General features: G+C 41.4%; 1 protein-coding gene across 2 annotated transcripts in view; it reads left to right on the forward strand.

Annotated features, from left to right (window-relative positions):
* Positions 1-6,511: 6,511 nt before the first annotated feature.
* The window catches only part of LOC121579215 (gamma-aminobutyric acid receptor subunit beta-2-like), an 85,097-nt gene continuing 67,182 nt past the window's right edge, over positions 6,512-24,426 (forward strand). Inside the window, exons 1-3 of one of the 2 annotated variants that reach the window (XM_041893610.2) lie at positions 6,512-6,765; positions 6,892-6,983; positions 7,649-7,716. In XM_041893610.2, coding sequence (XP_041749544.1) covers positions 6,683-6,765; positions 6,892-6,983; positions 7,649-7,716 — 243 coding nt within the window. In that variant the 5' untranslated portion in view covers positions 6,512-6,682. The remainder of the gene's footprint in view (positions 6,766-6,891; positions 6,984-7,648; positions 7,717-24,426) is intronic. The other variant, XM_041893609.1, reaches the window with a different exon arrangement.

The following is a 24,426-nucleotide window of genomic DNA, read 5'->3' on the forward strand; positions in this document are numbered from 1 at the left end:
CAGGTAGAGACACCAAACATCAAAATGATTATTCAGAGGATGGGTTTTGAAAAACTATATTCCTCAAAAGATATGAGTACCATCTAGTCTCATTGTACCATCCTGGCATCCTACCACATCTCCATCTCCCTTTGGTCCCTGGCCATGTCAGACGTCCACAGGGGGTCTATACACTGATCTGTGACCAGGTGCAAACTCCCCACAAACTTTCCAAGCCAAAGAGGTTCATTAGGCTTATAAAAATATTCCAGTCTGTCCACACATTCACTGCAATCCACTGAATCAATAATCAAGTGACGATGTTGTTTTTATGTAATACACTTTATGTACAATTTGAGTGTGTGTGTGTGTGTGTGTGTGTGTGTGTGTGTGTGTGTGTGTGTGTGTGGACGTGTTTAACTATACTTGTGGGGACCAGAAGTACCCACAAGAATAGTAAACCAAGACAAATTTGACCAAGTGGGGAGATTTTGTTGGTCCCCACAAGGTCAAATGCTATTTTTAGGGGGTTTAGGGTTAAGGTTAGAATTAGTGTTAACCTCTTAAAGATCGGACCCTTTTTTTTAAATTTTCGCCTAAATGACATACCCAAATCTAACTGACTGTAGCTCAGGACCTGAAGCAAGGATATGCATATTCTTGAATCCATTTGAAAGGAAACACTTTGAAGTTTGTGGAAATGTGAAATTAATGTAGGACAATATAAGACATTAGATCTGGTCAAATATAATACAAACCCAAAAACATGTTTTGTTCCATCATCTTTGAAATGCAAGAGAAAGGCCACAATATACGTAAAAATGTATGCACACATGACTGTAAGTTGCTTTGGATAAAAGCGTCTGCTAAATGGCATATTATATTTGTATTATAATATTGCAGTTTAGGCGCAATTTAGATTTTGTGTGTGTGTGCAAAGTTTCAGATTGATCCAGTGACGCATTGCAATACTGGACTATTTTGTATCAAGTCTGCCCAAATGTGCCGAATTGGTCAATTGATACATTTTCAAGTACATAACTATAGAGAACATACAAAAATGATATGGTAATACAAAATGTAAGTTTACGCACTCCCAGGAATGTCATACATGATGGATCATTAGCTTATACACTAACTTTCACACATCTAGATGGCCGGGCGGGGTGGGTATGGAGCCAGAGACAGCAGGGGTTCAAACTGTAAAACCCAGTTCACACATTTGAATATAAAAATGGATTTTATCAAACAAAACTATGCTACATTGTATCTCTGGGACAAATCAGAGCAAGATTACTGAATGTAAGTACATTCTTTACCTTCAGAGGTGAATGTATCAAACCAGTTGCCGTGATAAGTTTTTTGTTGTTGTGCACTCTCCTCAAACAATAGTTTGGTATTTTGTCACTGTAATAGCTACTGTAAATTGGACAGTGCAGTTAGATTAACAAGAATTGAAGCTTTCTGCCCATATAAGACATGTCTATGTCCTGGAAAGTTTGCTGTTACTTACAACAGTCATGCTCATCACATTAGTGCATGTTAGCTCAACCATCCCGTATACGGGACATAGATCCCGTAGAGGTTAACGTTAGAATTAGGTTGAGGGTTAGGGTTAGGAGATAGGGTTAGTTTTAGTGTTAGGGTTAGGAGCTAGGGTTAGGTTTAGGTTTAGGGTTAGGGTTAAGGTTGGGTTTATGGGTTAAGGTTAGGGTTAGGGTTAGGGTTAGGGTTAGAGTTAGGTTTAGGGTTAGGGTTAGGGTTAGGGTTAGGGTTAGGGTTAGGGTTAGGGTTAGGGTTAGGGTTAGAGTTAGGTTTATGGTTAGGGTTAGGGGTTAGGGAAAACAGGAATTTGAACGGGACTGAATTTTATGTCCCCACAAGGCTAGCTGCGCAAGACTGTGTGTGTTTGTATGTGTGTGTGAATACACCCCTGGTTAGAATATAATAGTTTGCAAAGGTTGTTATTGTAATTACATATCTAGCTAATAATTAAAAATATTAAACCTATTGTGCTCCAATTCACAATCAGTTGCTCCTGAGTAGGTACATTATAATTACAAGTGTATCCTTTGAACAAGATTGTACATACATAACATTTGATTCAATAATCCCTTTGCGACAAGTGATAACATGGAAATAAACATGTTACTGAAAATAACCTGTAGTTAATGGCAAGGTGTGTTAAATAGTCCTAATCTACTAAAATCGTCATATCAAGACCATATCACCCATGGGACAACAGGGGAAATGGCGTTACTGGCCCTGTGTAGTTAGTTACATATAACAACGTCACTTTGAAAAGTGTAGTTACAACAAAATAAGTCATAAGAAAATATATCATGGGTAATTAGGCTACACATGTGGAATTCACTTCAGCAACTGTATCTGTAATCACAAAGTCCTTGTTCCAATTGTGTAAAACCTATACTGATAAACACTATGACCATGTAATTCCATAGCAGTTCCTAAGTAACTACAATGTTGTTGTAGTTAGGAAACACAGGCAAGATAGAAGCAAGTTGGTGCAGTGTTACCCAAGTATCTCTTTGTACCATTAATGTTTTCACATGGAAAGACAAATAATGTTGCTTTGAGTATACTGGGGGATGCACTCACTGTTCTGCTCAATGTACTTCTCTCTCATAGAGATGTAGGATCTTAATTTGATCACTCTTTTGTTGCTGTGAATTGTCCTGCACTGCAGGAAATGCAGATGAGCTTCCTGATTTACATAAATTCACTGAACACACGATTATATGAACAGTATTGCACTTTTCACATAGTCTAATTTTGGCCAGCTAATAACCTAAACATTGATCAAGCAACATTATAGACTAAATGTTAAAATGCTGTTGCTGCAGGGTTATTTTGCTGCAACAATACTGGTCAAATTAAGATCCTACACTTGTATACGTTTCCTTTTAACTGAAATAAAAAATGAAATCAGACATGAGCGGAGACAAAAAAAACATTGACTTTAGTGAGGAGATTGCATTACTTGTCAACACTCAAGTAAAAAAAGAACTCAAACATTATGCAACTTTGGTATTTTCAAGAGTTTATCATTTTGAAATTAGTAATTGTCTCATAGTATTTGAGGAATGTGCCTGTGAGTGTCTATGTGTGCCTGTAAGTTAGTTACGAATTTGAGTTACGATCTTTCCAGTTTCTTAGTTGTAACCAGCAAACATACCACATCCCTGAGTGAGTGGGTACCATAGTGTAAGGACTGCTAATGCTTACTTTCCCCCTCTTCTTCCTTGCTTGTGGTGACAGTGCAACACAAAGTCATGGCAGATGATGTTCTGTGTTGTACTATCTGTGTACACCGGCTCCGTGCACACACAGGCCAGACAGGCCTATCTATCAATACCCTGGATGCCAGCAAACAAACCCTGTTTACAAAAACACAGCCACAAACGCCCTGTTCCAATACATGGTGTGATGTAGTTTGACTGGACATGAGGGAGAAAATATGACTCGTGTTTGATTATAATGACTCAGAAAGCCATCAGTCATTATCAGACCTGGGTTCAAATACATGTATTTGAGTGTCTGATATTTAAAATACTTTTTGGGGGGTGTATTTTTTTATTTTCAAATACACAGCCCAAAAAACTACTTTTATTTGAGTATTTGAATGGTTATTTGTAAAAAAAACATATATATATAATAATAATAGTCTGACAAATTGTATTTCAAATACTCAAATACACTGACTCAAATACACTCCCATGAATGTAACCCAGGTATCATAAAATAGTATTTGAAATAAGTATTTGAAAATACTGTCAAATACTTTCTACGTGTATTTCCAAATACATTCAAATATATCAGCTACTTATCTTTTCAAATAAAATATATCTGAATACTTACTATGAATGTATGTGAAAGTATTTGAGATATTTGAAGCAGTATTTGAACCCAGGTTTGGTGATTATTATTTTGTTGCCCTTCACTCTCAGTGCTGAGTGAAATACATTAAAATCCACTCTGGAAGCAACACAATCAAGTGCTGAATACTTGAGGTCCGTTCTTTAGAGGTCTACAGCAAATGAATGGTAATCAAATGAGTGAAGACATAGTGCCAGAAGGGGTGTGTGTGTGTGTGTGTGTGTGTGTGTGTGTGTGTGTGTGTGTGTGTGTGTGTGTGTGTGTGTGTGTGTGTGTGTGTGTGTGTGTGTGTGTGTGTGTGTGTGTGTGTGTGTGTGTGTGTGTGTGTGTGTGTGTGTGTGTGTGTGCGTGAGTGCGTGTGTGTGTGTGCGTGCGTGCGTGTGTGCGTGTGTGTGTGTGAATGAATGAAGTAGGGAACATTTAAAAGCCCCTAACATTGCTGTTGTTTTTTTTTATTGGGCGTGGTGTGTTTTTATGTATCTGCTGTAAGCCAAGATGCCAAATACAAATGTCAATTTTTTGCAAATAGACAAAACTTTTGACCTTGACCTTGTTATTTATTTATGTTTGGCCACTAAGGCCTATGGTTTTAATGACAACTGTTATACTGGATATTTTGTCCAACTGAGAACAGGGTTTCCCTCTACATGGCCTAATTACAATGATGTCATCATTCTCAGAAAAGCCAGGTTATGCTACCTTGCAAAGACATGTCTCACTTATAGCAATCAAATCAAATTGTATTTGTCACATGCACCGAATACAACAGGTGTAGACCTTACTGTGAAATGCTTACTTATAAGCCCTTAACCAACAATGCAGTTTTAAAAAAATAGAGTTAAGAAAATATTTACTAAATATACTAAAGTATATATACTAAACACAATAAAATAATACAAAATTAGGCTATATACAGGGGGTACCGGTACCAGGTCAATGTGCAGGGGTAGAGGTTAGTCGAGGTAATTTGTACATGTAGGTAGGGGTAAAGTGACTATGCATAGATAATAAACAGTGAGTGGGCGGTACCGGAGTACCTAGACTTGGTACTCCCGTACCGCTTGCCGTGTGGTAGCAGAGATAACAGTCTATGACTAGGGTGGCTGGAGTCTTTGACAATTTTGAGGGCCTTCCTCTGACACTGCCTGGTATAGAGGTCCTGGATGGCAGGAAGCTTGGCCCCAGTGATGTACCTTCGTAGTGCCTTGCGGTCGGAGACCGAGCAGTTGCCAGTCTATTACTTGGGTGACTGGAGTCTTTGGAGTCAATCAGGCTACAAGTAAACCTATACTAAATATAAAGTAGCCTATATACCGTAAGAGTGGACTTCAACATGTATATATACCGCAAGAAGGGACTTCAACATGTATATATTCCGCAAGAGGGGACTTCAACATGTGCCATAATGTCTACTAATATAATGTATAGCCTACTTGCTAGTGTTCATGTATTATCTCAGCCTCGAGGCGCTATATTGACGTGAGAAACAGCTCGTGGTAATGTAGTCGCTCTCATTTTGAGCACGCCTGCGCACGTTTACTTCAAAAGCACAAACGCGTAGGAGCGGTGCGGTTGGTGAAATTGATTGGGTAGTCGACTCATGTCATAATAACTTTGAGGAGCATCTCTCATCGAAAGAAAGAGAGAGCGAGAGAGAGCGAGAGAGAGAGCGAGCGAGAGAGAGAGAGAGAGAGAGAGAACACCAGCACAGTGCATGGGGTAGCCTAAGAGCCAATTTATGTTTGATCCGAAAATGTGGTTGGAGGCGCGGTATGGATGGTATGACGCAATCGCGGAGCCTCCGGAGGCACGCCAAATTGCGCTCCGCATCTCCGTGCGCCTCTCAACTTTTTCCTGTAGCCTATAGCTCCGCATTGAAATGATTGGTTAATGGTAGGTGAGGGCGGGAGGTCCTGTATAAACACAAACTCCCTTGACAACTTCCTTCACAACAGCTCTGCGCTGCTCGGTGAAGCGCAAGAAGTATGAATGCCCTGACTTCTGCAGAGGCCATATCACCATAAATGCTGCACGGCCAATGCAGACGTCAGATTGACCATGCAGCGCCCTTAACTCTAATTTCAGCACCATGGACAGTTCCAAACTGGAGTTGATCATTTCTCGAATGACCAAGAGGTTTAAAGAATGCCATTATAGGTTTATATAGCCTATACATGTAGTGTTGGAAGGATTTCAATCCAGGCCTACCTGTTGTGATTATCGATCAATACTATAAGAAATGATACATTTAGCTCCTGCTATTTTGAACAAACCAATAACAAATAATCCAGTGATTACCTAGCAATATTTATACTAATCATTGTGCACCTTGAAACGCCCTCGCGCGCGCTCACGCTTTCTCAGAGCTGTAGCTACACACAGCTCCCCCCACCTCGTCCTAATTTCTCCTAGTCCTCTTTCTCACGATAAACTTCCCGTATTCCCACTTCGTTCAGCATGTTGTAGTTTTAAAACATCCTCTCTATTGGAATAATCATGTGTATAAACGGAATATAAGAAAGTAAAGAAAGTAAAGGTTAATCTATATTACGTTTATTTCACAGTTTTAGAAAATATTGAATGGCGAGGGAGAAGCATCCGTTTGGCTCACTTACTTTCTGGCTTCACTTTCCCCTTTAAAAAATGTTATCTGGCAGGGAAATTGCTCTGCCACGAGCATCAGCAGCCGCTGCTCCTTGATGTTGTGGTAGAGTATGCGCATGCGCTACACATTGGAATTACTGCACTGGTCAGAATAAGTTGGATCACGTCTGTCTTCACTGAAATCCAAAATCATATCAAAACTATGGCCGTGTTGAGAATAAGAAAAATGAGCTACTTTGGGGTTTGGACCTTTCTCGTAATAGTGGCTGTGGTCTGTGCGCAAAGGTAAGTGGTCAGCTTAGATACTCTTCTCTTTGAATGAATGTGTTATGGCTTATACACTGTAGAAACACTTCAATAATGCCTTCAGAAGCCTGCACATCTAAGAATGTATTCCTTCTCCTTCCCTAGTGTCAATGACCCTAGCAATATGTCAATCGTAAAAGAAACGGTGGATAGACTGTTGAAAGGATATGACATTCGCTTGAGGCCAGATTTCGGAGGTAATTTAATTAATTTAATACAAACTCTAATTTACTTTGCTATTGTCAGCCCTATAACACTCAGTTGTTGCTCTAATTGGGTGGATCGTCCAAATCCCTCGTTTTGTTTTTTAAAGTTAAACGCACATAGCCCACCCTTCAGTTTGTCCAGGTAGCCTATAGATAAATCGTGCCACCTCGTTCCACGTGTGCAAACCACTTTATAACACAATACTAGAAGGGTATTTCAAATTGTAGGCTCAATCAATGATACACCTTTTGACTGTAGTGGAACGAGATAATCAATTCCCCAACCCATTGTTATGTTGGCCATTGGTGTCTACTTTACAAACGGTGTAAAACCATTTACATTTAGCTGGGCGCTCATACAAGCTGTCGACATACGTATATAATTTCAATTTATTCCGAAGCATTTAGACGAAATGAACACCATGCACTGTGTTTTGCGAATAAACATCAGAGACACCGTCGCACCTGCTTTTCGAAATCCCATATTGTATCGTGTTATCTGGCTGACAATAAGTTAATGAATGATTGCTCTTGTGCTGCTTGTAGGCAGTTGCAATTCAAAGGTTTACATTTGTGGTTTATGATATATATTAATGTTATAAACCAAAAATCATGAAATGGTTAACATTACGGTCCGTTTTGTTGGTTTGTTCTAGGTCCCCCTGTGGGAGTGGGGATGAACATAGACATAGCCAGTATAGACATGGTATCTGAAGTCAATATGGTAAGTACTCGATTATCACCCTCCTAATGGTTTGTGGGCATTGCCCTGATATTCCATGCATTGTCTCTCCTAAAGGAGCCCCCAGTGCACTGCAAGGAATAGGCTACCAGTCAAACCAATGCTAAAACATTTAGTCTTCTCACAGCTGTGACAATCGACCTTTTTAAATTCACACGGATAGGCCTAGCCATTATGTGTATGTTGTTGCTAATCCACCCATAACGGAGTTTCACCACTGTGAATGTTTCCTAAAACACGTTTCAGGTTGTAAACTACATTTAAATGTATGGCAGTTGATTATGGAATTTCGTGCTGTAACAGATGAACACAAGGGGCTGGTAGACAACATGTCGCATACTTGTGGTTTGAGTCTTTGTAATGTGTTTACATGTAGTGGTAGCCTGGAAATACTAACGTTTTAAGGAATTTATTAAGTGGGATACTGGTGGAGACAAAGTTTTGCTTCATGCAAGAGCATCCCCTAGTGCTATTAGTCAGAACTGCACCTAATTCTAATGAGACATGATTTCCGGGCTTTGCCAGAGAGAAGGTCCCTCCACCAAACCTTTGGGTATGTTTTGGACAAAATCCATGGTTATGCTTCCAGTCATCATATCAATCTCTCTGCTAATCTGTGCTGTTAGTGCGTTTTTGGTTGTTTTATCATTTGTTAGTTTTGAGTGTCGTTAGAAAAGGTTTGCCTCCATTGTAGAATGCGGATAAGGCACCGTTATACGACACTGAAATTGAGATGATTATTATCTCTGTGCATATAAATAATATTATGAATACATGCATTTAGATTACTATTGAGTAAGATTGCAATGACTGTATTTGTGATGAAAAGCAGGCACATACAAACCACTGGGCACAGACGTCAATTCAATGTTGATTCAACCAGTGTGTGCCCAGTGGGAAAAGCCTTTGCTCAGGTACATTTCTTCTCTACTGGTTGCTGAAATGATGTTTTCCAGTTGAAATGGGTCTCATCGTAGTATGAAGTTAAGAGCACACAGCTGGCTGTTTTTTGGCACATACCCAAAGGTCTTAGTTTAAACTGTTGTCATTGTAGTCGTCCCCCAGACAAAATGCAATTCCAGTTAGGTTTATTGTATAAAATGAGATATATGATTAACAAGATGTATGATTGCTCACAGTCTTTAATGGTGGAAGTTGCCCTTGTTGTCCATATATCATAGATCACTGGTCTAGTGCCTTCCACGTTTTGATTTGTCTGGCTCTGACTCCTGCATGCATTCATCTGGATTAAACACTGATTTTCACTGTGTAACCAAAGTGAGTGGCCAGTGCACCATGAACTGAAGGTTTTGTCATGGTAGGCATCTCCCTGTGGCAATGTGGACTCTCGTCATTCCTGGCATTTCATGCGAAACGCTCCCTTTGTGTGACGACCCCTGTGTGATGACAAAAAGTTGGCCTTGGTTATGCATCTTCATGTTTAATCTCCTAATAAACGGCCTAATCCATGGCTCCTGGTTGGCTGAACACCTGAATGAAGCACCTGGGTTATTGTTTTAGATAATGATTTTACCTTTAATGCTTTCAACAAATATGCTCAGCGACTATTACCACGCTGTGCTAATCCACAAAGCCGGGCTGGAAGTCAACATAGGAAAGGGATTGTGCTCTTCCAGGCCCTCTGCGGTTGGCCCATCGCCCTCTCCTCTCCAGGTTGGGACTTTCACACTGCACCTAAAGGAACAGGATTAGTGATAGATCTCACTACACATTCTCCATAGCTGTACCACTCCCAGCCAGTCAGCCAGCTAGCCGGCCAGTCAGCCAGGAGAAACAGGCAGCAATACATGCAGGACCAAATCATACGTAATCTCCTGCAGGGCCTCGTAGAGTCCATTCCATCAATGGGCTAAAAAAGGAACAGTCAACAGATACAGCCTGTTTCTTTTATCAATATCTCTTCAAGAGCTTTTGCCCTAAAGCCCATCTAGCCCAGAACGCAAGGTGTTTCCCCACTCCAGCCCATCTAGCCCAGAACGCAAGGTGTTTCCACACTCCTGGAGCAAAGGTCCATATCTGACTCTCTGGTGCCCCCTCTTCCATCTCAGCTCCAATGAGCTTTCATCTCCTCTTCTGTTGGGATTCGGATGCGCCACGGTTACTGAGTCACGTACAGTGAGCTCCAAAAGTATTAGGACAGTGACACATGTTCGGTTGTTTTGGCTCTGTACTCCAGCACTTTGGATATGAAATGATACAATGACTATGAGGTTAAAGTGCAGACTGTCAGCTTTAATTTGAGAGTATTCTTTCATCCATATCGGGTGAACCGTTTAGAAATTACAGCACTTTTTGTACCTAGTCCCACCATTTTAGGGGACCAAAAGTAATGGAACAAATTCACTTGTGTATTAAAGTAGTCAAAAGTTAAGTATTGGTCCCATATTCCTATCACTCAATGATTACATCACGTTTGTGACTAGGATATGTTTCTAAACACTTCTACATTAATGTGGACGCTACCATGATTACGGATAGTCTTGAATGAATCATGAATAATGATCAGTGAGAAAGTTACAGAGGACAGTACATTCGGAAGTATTCAGACCCCTTGACTTTTTCCACATTTTGGTACGTTACAGCCTTATTCTAAATGGATGAAATAAAACATGTTCCTCATCAATCTACACACAATACCGCATAATGACAAAACAAAAACAGGTTTTTAGAAATGTTGGCAAATGTATTAAAAATAATAAAACAGAAATACCTTATGTACATAAGTATTCAGACCCCTTGCTATGAGACTCGAAATTGAGCTCAGGTGCATCCTGTTTGCATTGATCATCCTTGAGATGTTTCTACAACTTGATTGGAGTCCACCTGGGGTAAATTCAATTGATTGGACATGTTTTGGAAAGGCACACACCTGTCTATATAAGGTCCCACAGTTGACAGTGCATGTCAGAGCAAAAACCAAGCCATGAGGTCGAAGGAATTGTCCATAGAGCTCCGAGACAGGATTGTGTCGAGGCACAGATCTAGGCAAGGGTACCAAAACATTTATGCAGCGTTGAAGGTCCCCAAGAGCACAGTGGCCTCCATCATTCTTAAATGGAAGAAGTTTGTAACCACAAAGACTCTTCCTAGAGCTGGCCGCCCGGCCAAACTGAGCAAACAGGGGAGAAGGGCCTTGGTTAGGGAGGTGACCAATAACCCAATGGTCGCTCTGATAGAGCTCCAGTGTTCCTCTGTGGAGATGGGAGCACCTTCCAGAAGGACAACCATCTCTGCAGCACTCCACCAATCATGCCTTTATGGTAGAGTGGCCAGAATGAAGCCACTACTCAGTAAAAGGCACATGACAGCTCACTTGGAGTTTGCCAAAAGGCACCTAAAGGACTCTCAGACAATGAGAAACAAGATTCTCTGGTCTGATGAAACCAAGATTGAACTCTTTGGCCTGAATGCCAAGTGTCACGTGTGGAGGAAACCTGGCACCATCCCTACGGTGAAGCATGGTGGTGGCAGCATCATGCTATGGGAATGTTTTTCAGTGGCAGGGACTGGGAGACTAGTCAGGATCGAGGGAAAGATGAATGGAGCAAAGTACAGAGAGATCCTTGATGAAAACCTGCTCCAGAGCGCTCAGGACCTCAGACTGGGGCAAAGGTTAACCTTCCAACAGGACAACGACCCTAAGCACACAGCCAAAACAACTAAAGAGTGGCTTCGGGACAAGTCTCTGAATGTCCTTGAGTGGCCCAGGCAGAGCCCGGACTTGAACCCGATTGAACGTCTCTGGAGAGACCTGCAAATAGCTGTGCATGACGCTCCCCATCCAACCTGACAGAGCTTGAGAGGATCTGCAGAGAAGAATGGGATAAATTCCCCAAATACAGGTGTGCCAAGCTTGTAGCGTCATACCCAAGAAGACTTGAGGCTGTAATTTCTGCCAAAGGTGCTTCAACAAAGTACAGAGTAAAGGGTCTGAAAACTTATGTAAATGTGAGATTATTTTTAATAAATGTGCAAAATTGTCAAAACGTTTTTTGCTTTGTCATTAAATCAAATCAAATCAAAATGTATTTCCCACATGCGCCGAATACAACAGGTTTAGACCTTATTCTGAAATGTTTACTTACAAGCCCTTAACCAACAATGCAGTTTTAAGAAAAATAAGTGTTAAGTAAAGAAATATATAAGTACAAAATAATATAACTGTAGGGAGGCTATATACAGGGGGTACCGGTACAGAGGCAATGTGCGGGGGCACAGGTTAGTTTAGGTAATTGAGGTAATATTTAGTTTTAATATTGAATATATTTAATTTAATATTTTATAGTTTATAATTGAGGGTATTGTGTGTAAATTGATGAGGAAAGAAATCAATTTAATCAATTTTAGAATAAATGTAACAAAAATGTTGAAAAAGTCAAGGGGTCTGAATACTTTCCGAATGCACTGTAGATCATATCCCCCCAAAATGCTAGCCTCCCTTGTTATTGTAATGGTTAGAGGTTAGCATGTCTTGGGGGATTTGATATTTGTGCGTCTAACTTTCTCACTCATCATTATTCACGATTCTTTCAGAATGATCCATAATCATGGTAGCATCCACATTAATGTAGAAGGGTTTTTAAACATATTCTATTCTTATTTACAATTAAAGTGACTCCAAAATGACACAATACATTATTTACCATTAATTTATATTTGGTACAAAATAATCTGAAACACAAGCGAAACAAAAAGCAAATGCATCTAACAAGTTTGTAGTCACAAGCGAGATGTAATTTACATTTACAGTCATTTAGCAGACGCTCTTATCCAGAGCGACTTACAGGAGCAATTAGGGTTAAGTGCCTTGCTCAAGGGCACATCGACAGATTTTTCACCTAGTCGGCTCGGGGATTGGAACCAGCGACCTTTCGGTTACTGGCACAACGCTCTTACCCACTAAGCTACCTGCCGCCCCATCAATGTATGCTAGGAATATGGGACCAAATACTAAACTTTGGACTACTTCAATACACATATTTGTGAATTTATCCCAATACTTTTGGTCCCCTAAAATGGTGGGACTATGTACTATAAGTTCTGTAAGTTCTAAATGGTTCACCCGATGTGGATGAAAATACCCTCAAATTAAAGCTGTCAGTTTGCACTTTAACCTCATAGTCATTGTATGATTTCATATCCAAAGTGCTGGAGTACAGAGCCAAAACAATACAAATGTTGTCACTGTCCAAATACTTTTGGAGCTCACTGTATGTTCATCCAGCGTTCCAGGTATATAATAGGCCTGTTTTTGAATGCACATTCCCTCCGAAAGGTCCTCTGCTCCTGGGTGCTCTTCCACACACATCCCTGAGAGGAGAGCAAAGGTTATATGTAAGGCTGGGCGATGTAAATCCTTTGGGTCAGGCCTCTCCATTTTGCAGAGGAAGCCTGTGAGGTTGGAGGGAAGGTCATGCATCTCATGTTGCTTAGGGTTCATATGATTCAGAGACAGACACACACAATGGAACACTCGGAAAACAAATGAAATAGACAAACTGCAACTCCAGGTAGCTAGTCAATCTTAGTTGATTAATGGTTGGCTCTGGCTAAGTGGTAGAATCTAGTGCAGTGTTGCCCTACAGTATATTTTGTAGTGTATTCTTAGTTTTCTTCCCGTTTGAGCCATATTACTGTTGAAGGAGTCATCTTATTGTTGAAGACTATGCCAACAGTGTCCAGAGGGAAATAAATACTCAGTGATGAGGATGAGCCAAACAGCAGAAATACCATTATTGATGTAGACAAAGGCCAAGAGGAGCTTATTGATCGATTGAGAAGGTGTTCAGAGTGCAGATCCCTCCATTTTGGAGCACAACACATTCGACTCATGGCAGCTGAGGAGATCCAGATATCACTGGCATATTTTGAGGAAACATTGCTTCAGAACAGACTGTGCTGTATCAAAGGATTACTATACTGTATGATTTTAGTGATTGAGTGAAATAATTAAGCAATAAGGCACGAGGGGGTGTGGTATATGGCCAATATACTACGGCTATGGGCTGTTCTTAGGCATGTATACAGAGTGCCTATATATAGCCCTTAGCCGTGGTATATTGGCCATATACCACAAACCTCCGAAGTACCTTATTGCTATTATGAACAGTAAACAGTAATTAGAACAGTAAAAAATAAATGTTTTGTCATACCGGTGCTATATGGTCTCATATACAACGGCTTTCAGCCCATCAGCATTCAGGGCTCGAACCACTCAGTATATAATGTGGAGTAACATTTGCCCAAGGTGTGTTTATTTTGGCATAGCTGGACACATTTATTGCAATACGTTTAATTATATTGTAGTCTGAGTGCTATGGCGACTCTTTAATTGAGTCTGAACTTATCTGTGTTATGATGGCTTATTGATGGGCTTTTGAAGCAAGAGGGGAAGTATATACAGAAAGAAGATCCATAATCACTCATCCGGTCAGGAGAGGTTCTCTCTTCATCTAATGCAGTCTGAATCTATTTCCCAGCATTACCATGGAATGGCGACTGTGGGCGGAACTGCAGTGACTAATGAGTGGTTGTTCAATATGTTTTGAATAGGAGTGAAATGGGCTTGCATCACAGACATAGCACTGTGGGTTGATGAGATAGTTACATTTACATTTGAGTCATTTAGCAGACGCTCTTATCCAGAGTGACTTACAGTTAGTGAGTGCATACATTTTCATACTGGCCCCCCGTGGGAAACGAACCCACAACCCTGGTGTTGCAATCGCCATGCTCTACCAACTGATCTACAGGGGACTAATCTTAATTGAATCATTATGAATGTAAATGACCTGATTTAATCTGTGGATGGATGATAAGAGAAATCTCAGAAGATACATTTAAATAAACAAAGGAACTTCAATTTATCACAGTACTGTTATCACTTCCAATGTGTCTGAGAACTCATGAAGCTGCTATTGTTAATTAGGATGTGGTTCTCAGTAGCTCAGCTGGTAGAGCACGGCGCTTGTAACGCCAAGGTAGTGGGTTCGATCCCCGGGACCACCCATACACAAAAAAAAAATGTATGCACGCATGACTGTAAGTCGCTTTGGATAAAAGCGTCTGCTAAATGGCATATTATTATTATTATATATCAGCTAGCTGAGCGCAGCAGTCATTTCTGTCACATTGACCATTTAGCATTATGACATCTTATTAGCATATTGTTAGCCTAATGGTCCAGTCTGTTTTTACTTTAACCAAGGCAAGGATATACGTATTGGCTGCTGTAATGGACTAGGCTAGCCAATAGCGTAAGCCCTTTCATAAAGCCTTTTGATAACCTCCCGAGTGGCGCAGTGGTCTAAGGCACTGCATCGCAGTGCTAGCTGTGCCACTAGAGATCCTGGTTCGAATCCAGGCTCTGTCGTAGCCGGCCGCGACCGGGAGACCCATGGGGCGGCGCACAATTGGCCCAGCGTCGTCCAGGGTAGGGGAGGGAATGGCCAGCAGGGATGTAGCTCAGTTGGTAGAGCATGGCGTTTGCAACGCCAGGGTTGTGGATTCGATTCCCACGGGGGGCCAGTATGAAAAATAAAAAAATTAATAATGTATGCACTCACTAACTGTACGTCGCTCTGGATAAGAGCGTCTGCTAAATGACTAAAATGTAAATGATAAAGTCTACTGTTGTGCATGGGGGATGTATCAGTGTTGTAGGACTGGTCATAAGGTTTGTCTGACTGGCTCAGCCCTGGCCCCCTAATACGTTACTGGTCTCCAGTCATGATTAATCATCAACTTGTAATGTGAAAGAAATGTTGCGTTACATAATGGACAAAATGCAATAGAGGTTATCTCTGTAAGGGATGTAAAAGGTATTTCAGACTAGATGCCGCTGTGGAATGCTACGTATGGCACATACTAATCTCTCGTGTACAGACTGTGTAACATAAATGGTACAGTAGATCTGTCATGATACAACGGGATGCGTGAGATAACAGGCAGCATTAGTTCCGGTGCTTAGGATAAATCATGATTTCGCAGGTGTTAGCATCTGGCAGTAACATGCAAAGAGAGAGGGTGGAGCTCTTCATTCAGGTTCCAATCTCTTCTCTTAACACACGCTGTATGAACCCACAACGTAATCGAGCATCTGACCAATTACGCAATACTTTAGTTCTGAGTTAACCGAGATTAGGCACATACATATGTGCTACAGTCTCTCTATTGACACTGGTTGATACACAAACACTCCCTAAGATAAACGTGTATGTACTTTCTGTAATGATGGTTCCATTGAAACATAAGCTCATGCCTTGCTTTACTGTGGGTTATACAACGACATTAGAGATGCTCTTTACTGTGGGTTATACAACGACATTAGAGATGCTCTTTACTGTGGGTTATACAATGACATTAGAGATGCTCTTTACTGTGGGTTATACAACGACATTAGATATGATCTTTACTGTGAGTTATACAACGACATTAGAGATGATCTTTACTGTGGGTTAAACAACAACATTAGAGATGATCGTTACTGTGGGTTATACAACGACATTAGAGATGCTCTTTACTGTGGGTTATACAATGACATTAGAGATGCTCTTTACTGTGGGTTATACAACGACATTAGAGATGATCTTTACTGTGGGTTATACAATGACATTAGATATGATCTTTACTGTGGGTTATACAATGATATTTGAGATGCTCTTTACTGTGAGTTATACAATGACATTAGAGATGCTCTTTACTGTGGGTTATACAATGACACTAGAGATGCTCTTTACTGTGGGTTATACAATGACATTAGGGATTATCTTTTTCATCAGCAGTCCAGCCAAAATGAAAATGTTAACGGTCTAGATGAAAATTATATTCGGGAACAATAAAAATCTGGTAATAATTGTCAGGTAACAATATTGTAAATTCCTGCGCAAATGCCTGCCACTTTATCCTCTAACACAGACATTTCTTTAAAAGTGCCTAATTATCCTTTTGTCTACTGTACTCTGTTTTCTGTTTATGCATACATGTGTATGGATGTTGTAATGTGTTATATATAGATTGTTTCTAGTGTGTCAAAACTACATTTGAGTGTCTCACTATGTGGTTGAAAAAACATCTGTATCATGGTGACAAAAAAATTAAAATTAACTCTATGGTGGGGAAACCAGTCTTGTCATTTCAGACCGTATCTAATGGATTTGAGATTATGAGATGACGGATGACATGCATGTTGATAGTGAATCATCCATCTTGGCTGGGCTAGTCTTGTACTCTGGAAATATGATGCTCATGACGTGTACAGTCTCGCGAAGCCATCCTTCCAAATCTTGTCTCGCTGACTCGACTAAGCGAGCGGAGCCTGGGCTTCAGAGGCTAGTGTACTGCTAACTGTTTCTCAAGCAGAAGAGGGGTTTCACAGAAAAGGCTAATAGATGTGGCTTTTTCTCCCCTGATCTACTCGATTTCCCATTCTTCATGTGATTAGCTGGTAACCCTGACTGAGACATGACATGTATTTTTCACTGTTAAAGGTCCTAATAATACTGCATAATCCCTTTTACTTGCCATACATCCGCAGTCAAAACACTAAACTGCCATGAATGACATTTCCTGAAAAAATGGAAACAAAGAGAATAAAGATCCCTGGGGTTTTTTTGTCTGTTTTTTTCTCCATCAGTCAGGCTTTTTGACATATTGACCTGTTGTTACATGGCAAATGGTTTCATTTTCAGTTCACTTGTAATGGAGTCTTGCTTCCCTTTAACCCAAAAGCCTTTTACCTCAGGCCTCTTCCACCTGACAGCCAGGGGAGATAAGCGCTGCTGGGCCCATCAACAAACAGCACAGACACATGCAGGCCCACTGGCTTTGTATATATTGCATATGCATGTATCATTCAGGGAAATTATATGCTGAGGGAATTCACAAGAGAGTGTGGGTTTATGTGGGTAAGGAGTAGAGAGCAACGTCAACGCATATTCTTTCAAGGGGATCCCCATAGAGGTTCCCTGATGACTCACCATGAATTTAATTCCACTACTCTATCGATGGAAGAAACGTCAGTTTGGCCGGAGCGTTGTGGATGGGCTGCCAGGCAACATAGAGGAGTGCTCCATCTTATTCAGAGACACAGACAAAAGACAGTTTTAAGAGTGATGACTTGAGGTTTATACATATAATGTATAACTACTAATGAGTTGGTCCAACTGTCCAACTTCTGTTGATGTTGTTGTGGTCTTGATGTCTATACTCTCTGGAGTTTGTGTTATCGGGAGCCTTGGTGATGATCAGTGGTGATTTTGCATGTAAATCTTGGTGGGGCAAACAAAACAAACCACAACACTAAACAATACATTAATTGCACTGTAATGGTGACAAACGGTGCCCACAAACTGTTAGGTCCTACGTAAAGCTGTCCCAAACAGCAGAGTCCCAACATCTTACCACTGCTACACTTGGCTATTGAGATGTACAAATTGTGGCATAAGGGGACGACAAGCGGATAAGAGGCAATCCGTAATTTCGATGAAGACATTAATGAGCGAGCTAGGACGGACGTAGTCAATATAACTATTTGTTTAGCACTTTTGAAATGTACAGCTCTGCCCCACCTGCCCTGAATGACGGGTCACCACTAGTGATGATCGAACTAGAATGTCCCACTGCCTCTGTGTGTCACAGAACAGGGTTCTCAGGGGAACTTTAGTTTCACAAAGTCTGTGGTTGTCTCAGAGAACTATTTTGCTGATTGTATCGAAAAGACACTAGACTCTTGTAGTTTAATTGAAAAGTGAAATTGAAACCAGTTTGCTGACCTCTTCATTCTGTGGAACTCTGCGGAGAGGCTTTGTAGTGCTAGTGGGCATGCTCTGACCAAAAATGTTGCTGTTTAATAGCTATTTTCCTGCAATTCTACACATTTTGCCATGGGGCTGAGAGTCTCTTTATGGCTATATTACCTTCCTAATATTGGTATGTCACCGTTTACATGGTGAGGCTATTGCGTGATAGGAATGACAATGTTGAAGATTGGTCTCTGCACTTTACTTCATTGATTGATTGTATTATGAAACATGTAGATTTAGGACTCTTGAGGAAAGATTGAATTTGAACTTTATTAGTTATTTTATATACTTTATTTGGCAGCTTTAAGTGAGTAGGTGGGGAGTTCCTGTTCATTATTTATTATATAATTATAACTCATAAAGTTGCCATGTAGATTTTTTTTTACCAGCGAAGAGATGTGCAGAGGGCAATGTCACATGACCATCTCCTCCATTACACAAATGAGTCACAAGCTAAGGGGAGCTATAATTGTTATGTTTAGGCAGCCATTAATTGTCATAATGGCTGCCTCTGAGCTTTGATATGCCCCTCTTTCATTTCACCAGCTTTGCTGAAATTAATATCAGAAAAGCTATAAACCTCTTCACTGTATATACAGCACACCCCCCTTCATTATTATAGTTAATGAAACAAATGGCAGCTTGTTACAGTTAAGAGGCAATTGCGATTCGGATAGGAAATGTTAATGTTTCCGTGTGAATAATTTTCCTTAGTGGATTAATTACGTTGGAGATTCCAGCACGCAGGCTTCCATCAAGCACTATTTAAAAATGATATTTGAAAGCTAAGAGGTCATTCTAATGGTAGACTCTGTAGTCCTACTGTATGTTGAGCCTTGTCCTCACCCTACAGTATGTGATATATTTTTATTATCCATCCTTTTCTGGCATTATAGGATAAGGTCTTCTGGATACACAGGCACATGCGGTTGTGTTTTGTCCTTGCAGGACCATACAGTAGTATCTAGTACATTGTCAAACGCGAAACCGATCAAACATTGATAATTTTTTCGGCGGTCTTGGTGTATGTACAGTGGGGAGAACAAGTATTTGATACACTGCCAATTTTGCAGGTTTTCCTACTTACAAAGCATGTAGAGGTCTGTAATTTTTATCATAGGTACACTTCAACTGTGAGAGACGGAATCTAAAACAAAAATCCAGAAAATCACATTGTATGATTTTTAAGTCATTCATTTGCATTTTATTGCATGACATAAGTATTTGATACATCAGAAAAGCAGAACTTAATATTTGGTACAGAAACCTTTGTTTGCAATTACAGATATCATACGTTTCCTGTAGGTCTTGACCAGGTTTGCACACACTGCAGCAGGGATTTTGGCCCACTCCTCCATACAGACCTTCTCCAGATCCTTCAGGTTTCGGGGCTGTCGCTGGGCAATACGGACTTTCAGCTCCCTCCAAAGATTTTCTATTGTGTTCAGGTCTGGAGACTGGCTAGGCCACTCCAGGACCTTGAGATGCTTCTTACGGAGCCACTCCTTAGTTGCCCTGGCTGTGTGTTTCGGGTCGTTGTCATGCTGGAAGACCCAGCCACGACCCATCTTCAATGCTCTTACTGAGGGAAGGAGGTTGCTGGCCAAGATCTCGCGATACATGGCCCCATCCATCCTCCCCTCAATACGGTGCAGTCGTCCTGTCCCTTTTGCAGAAAAGCATCCCCAAAGAATGATTTTTCCACCTCCATGCTTCATGGTTGGGATGGTGTTCTTGGGGTTGTACTCATCCTTCTTCTTCCTCCAAACACGGCGAGTGGAGTTTACACCAAAAAGCTCTATTTTTGTCTCATCAGACCACATGACCTTCTCCCATTCCTCCTCTGGATCATCCAGATGGTCATTGGCAAACTTCAGACGGGCCTGGACATGCGCTGGCTTGAGCAGGGGGACCTTGCGTGCGCTGCAGGATTTTAATCCATGATGGCGTAGTGTGTTACTAATGGTTTTCTTTGAGACTGTGGTCCCAGCTCTCTTCAGGTCATTGACCAGGTCCTGCCGTGTAGTTCTGGGCTGATCCCTCACCTTCCTCATGATCATTGATGCCCCACGAGGTGAGATCTTGCATGGAGCCCCAGACCGAGGGTGATTGACCGTCATCTTGAACTTCTTCCATTTTCTAATAATTGCGCCAACAGTTGTTGCCTTCTCACCAAGCTGCTTGCCTATTGTCCTGTAGACCATCCCAGCCTTGTGCAGGTCTACAATTTTAACCCTGATGTCCTTACACAGCTCTCTGGTCTTGGCTATTGTGGAGAGGTTGGAGTCTGTTTGATTGAGTGTGTGGACAGGTGTATTTTATACAGGTAACGAGTTCAAACAGGTGCAGTTAATACAGGTAATGAGTGGAGAACAGGAGGGCTTCTTAAAGAAAAACTAACAGGTCTGTGAGAGCCGGAATTCTTACTGGTTGGTAGGTGATCAAATACTTATGTCATGCAATAAAATGCAAATTAATTAATTAAAAATGATACAATGTGATTTTCTGGATTTTTGTTTTAGATTCCGTCTCTCACAGTTGAAGTGTACCTATGATAACAATTACAGACCTCTACATGCTTTGTAAGTAGGAAAACCTGCAAAATCGGCAGTGTATCAAATACTTGTTCTCCCCACTGTAAGTGGCCACATTATTTCCACACACTTAAACAATGACATTCTGCTTTTAATTAGACGGAACAAGATGAACACTCCCAAATTAAACTGGATCTAGCACCCATGGCAGGAAGTTCACACTGCAGACTCAACAAGACTATAATTACCAACTTGACTTCTAATTGTTGGAGGCACCCACTTGTCTGCTCTGCTAAGGAAGGCCTCTCATGGCTCATTAGAAATGCAGGCTGTCATATCCACTGTACAGTCCACTCTATATATCATCAGTGCCATTATATAGTGCTGTGCCACCTGCTCGACCATTACAGTCATGTGACTAGGTTCACACACACTGTTGGTAGTGGGTCCCACTAGAACTGTTGGTTTTCCTCTTGTTGGTCATATTAACTGCTTCCTGCCATCCAGGACCTCTATACCAGGCGGTGTCAGAGGAAGGCCCTCAAAATTGTCAAAGACTCCAGCCACCCTAGTCATAGACTGTTCTCTCTGCTACCGCACGGCAAGCGGTACCGGAGTGCCAAGTCTAGGTCCAAAAGACTTCTCAACAGCTTCTACCCCCAAGCCATAAGACTCCTGAACAGCTAATCATGGCTACCCGGACTATTTGCACTGCCCCCCCCCACCCCATCCTTTTTACGCTGCTGCTACTCTGTTAATTATTTATGCATAATCACTTTAACTCTACCCACATGTACATATTACCTCAACTACCTCAACTAGCCGGTGCCCCCGCACATTGACTCTGCAACGGTACCCCCCTGTATATATAGCCTCCCTTACTTTTATTCTACTTCTGCTCTTTTTTTCTCAATACTTTTTTTGTTGTTGTTTTATTTTTACTTTTTTTGTTAACCAACAGTGCATTTATTTTTAAGGGCTGTAAGTAAGCATTTCACTGTAATGTCTGCACCTGTTGTATTCGGCGCATGTGACCAATAAGATTTGATTTGATTTGATTTGGGACACTGAAGAGGCTGAACAACTGCCGTGACATAGGCCTAGGCCTAGTTAGCTAGCATGTGTCGTAAAGTGTGACTTAACTGTGCTCCTATATCGGCTATAGATTATAATGGCTGTCATTACCAACCATTATCTGTCATTATTATCAGGCATGTGAACCGGGGAATTCTTATTCTCTCTAGCAGGAATTGCATTCAGACAGAGGGCAATATCTGTCACTCATTTAACATTTGCTCCTAGAGCTTCAACTTGTTCTAGAATCACTGTTGATCGGCCCTGGCTCCAGCCAGTCTTAGTGTCAATTCCCTACGCTTGTGTGCTGAGAAAGCTGGGCTGAAGTTGAGAGAGGCTTTATAGTACCAGAATTATACCTGCTCATCGTCAGTAAGGCCCACATCTGCTGACCCTAACCCTAACCCTCTGTGCCAAGTTTGTAGACTGTCTGTTCAAGTTATTTTCATTTTGTTTCGCTTTCTCAAATACTCTGTTATGCGTCACTCGTCAGCAACAGTCTGCACACCCTAACTGCTTCCTCTCTCCCCCTCCTCCACTCTTCATACATATAGCCCATATCCTCTCTTGTGTGTCATGTGTTTCTTGCTGTTCCTCCCTTGCCATCTCTCCTTCACACTCCACCTTTCAGTTTTAGCCCCACTCTCATGCTACATGTCTCTCTCTCTCTCTCTTACTCTTTCTCTCTCTCGCTCTCTCTCTCTCACAGTCTCATTCTCTCCACTCTTGATGGGTCTTTGATGGGTGCCAGCTGAAAACACTTGGATTCACAGCTGTGAAAGTCAGCTGGCCCTACAACGAATTTCAGGAATCATTGAAAGGATTGGAAAAACATTGAAAGTATTGGAAATTGTTTTGAAACTCAGCATTTTGTGGCTAAGAGATGTGTTAGGATGATGAAGGAATTCCTATGGGGCCTAAATGATAGTACCCATGGTCAGTGTGAGATTGGGGTAGCTGGGGGCAGCAGGGGAGCAGAGGAGCGTGTCTAGCCTTGAAGGAACACAGACAGTCTGACAGAATGCTGCTATTATTGTATACTGGATGAGCCCCTTACATAGCCTAGCATAGCATGGCTAGGGGGACTTTAGTCTAGCTATACCCTCATGCTCATCTAGCAGCAATCACACGCACAGTGACAAACACTAATGATATACTGCTTACATTATTATTAATGATGCAGCAGAGATGGCTTATCATGCAATTAGGGATAGTGCTCCAAATGTCAAGGGAAGGCAGGCATGTAATCAATTCCCTGTGGTTAGACTACAGTAGTAATAAACTGATTCAGTGGTGCTGCTGGGATGTTTAGCACAATACACATAGGCTGCTGCTGCATCTAGTTTGCTTGTCACACAGCAGCGTTGGGAATTGACAACATATTGTCTTGTGCTGCTCATTGTGGAACGATAATCTCCCCACCTGTCCTCTAGCAGCGTTCGATAATGGCCGAGGCCGGCACTACGGAACGGATTAGGCGGAGTGACAAATGAAAGTGGGTTAATCGCCGCCAGTGCTACTCTCTCTGTGCTGTTCGGGAGGCAGCACAAACCGAACACGGTTTTTAATAGTAACACTGTGCTCGTCGGTATGTCCCCCCGTCCTTTATCATGTGGCTGTCTCTCTGTCACTGATGGGCCCAGCTGGGGTTCTGGGAAGCGAACACCGAACACTGTCCTCTCCTATCTGATGTGAAAATGGTGCAGGGGTGAATGAACACACAAACCTAGATTTGTCTCTGTTGGATAAATAGCTGATATATTTCTCTATAGATATTTCTCATGGTGCTTTCAATAGACTGTGGGAATAGGATGGATGGTAAAGATTGGACATAAAGTCCAGTATTTCTATACCTTATCTATGAATGTGTAGAAACCATAGGTAAAGCCTATTTAATTGTTATTTATCACTGTAGGGATTCAATATCAATACCCCCACTAGCAGATACCAATTTGCCAATCGACTCTGACTCTCGAGAAATCTCAAAAGGTTATAACAGTAAAAATACTATAGCTAGAATGAGAAACGCTCTACCATGAGCTACCGGCCTGTCCCTCACTCTACCTGTGTTGTAGAAAGCAAAGATGGCCACTCCAGTGACACTGGAGTGTGCATTATTAGAAGATGAATCAAGCTACAGTACATTTGCAGGCTTGAGTGTGAAGGAGCCGCGGCTCACAGTTATTTCATATGGAGTGTTAACGCTGTGCCTGTGACTGGAGAGGGAGTGATTTCAGTCAGAAACAGTGTGAGGTAGAGAG

Source organism: Coregonus clupeaformis, chromosome 13 (assembly GCF_020615455.1).
Source record: "Coregonus clupeaformis isolate EN_2021a chromosome 13, ASM2061545v1, whole genome shotgun sequence".
NCBI lineage: Eukaryota > Metazoa > Chordata > Actinopteri > Salmoniformes > Salmonidae > Coregonus > Coregonus clupeaformis.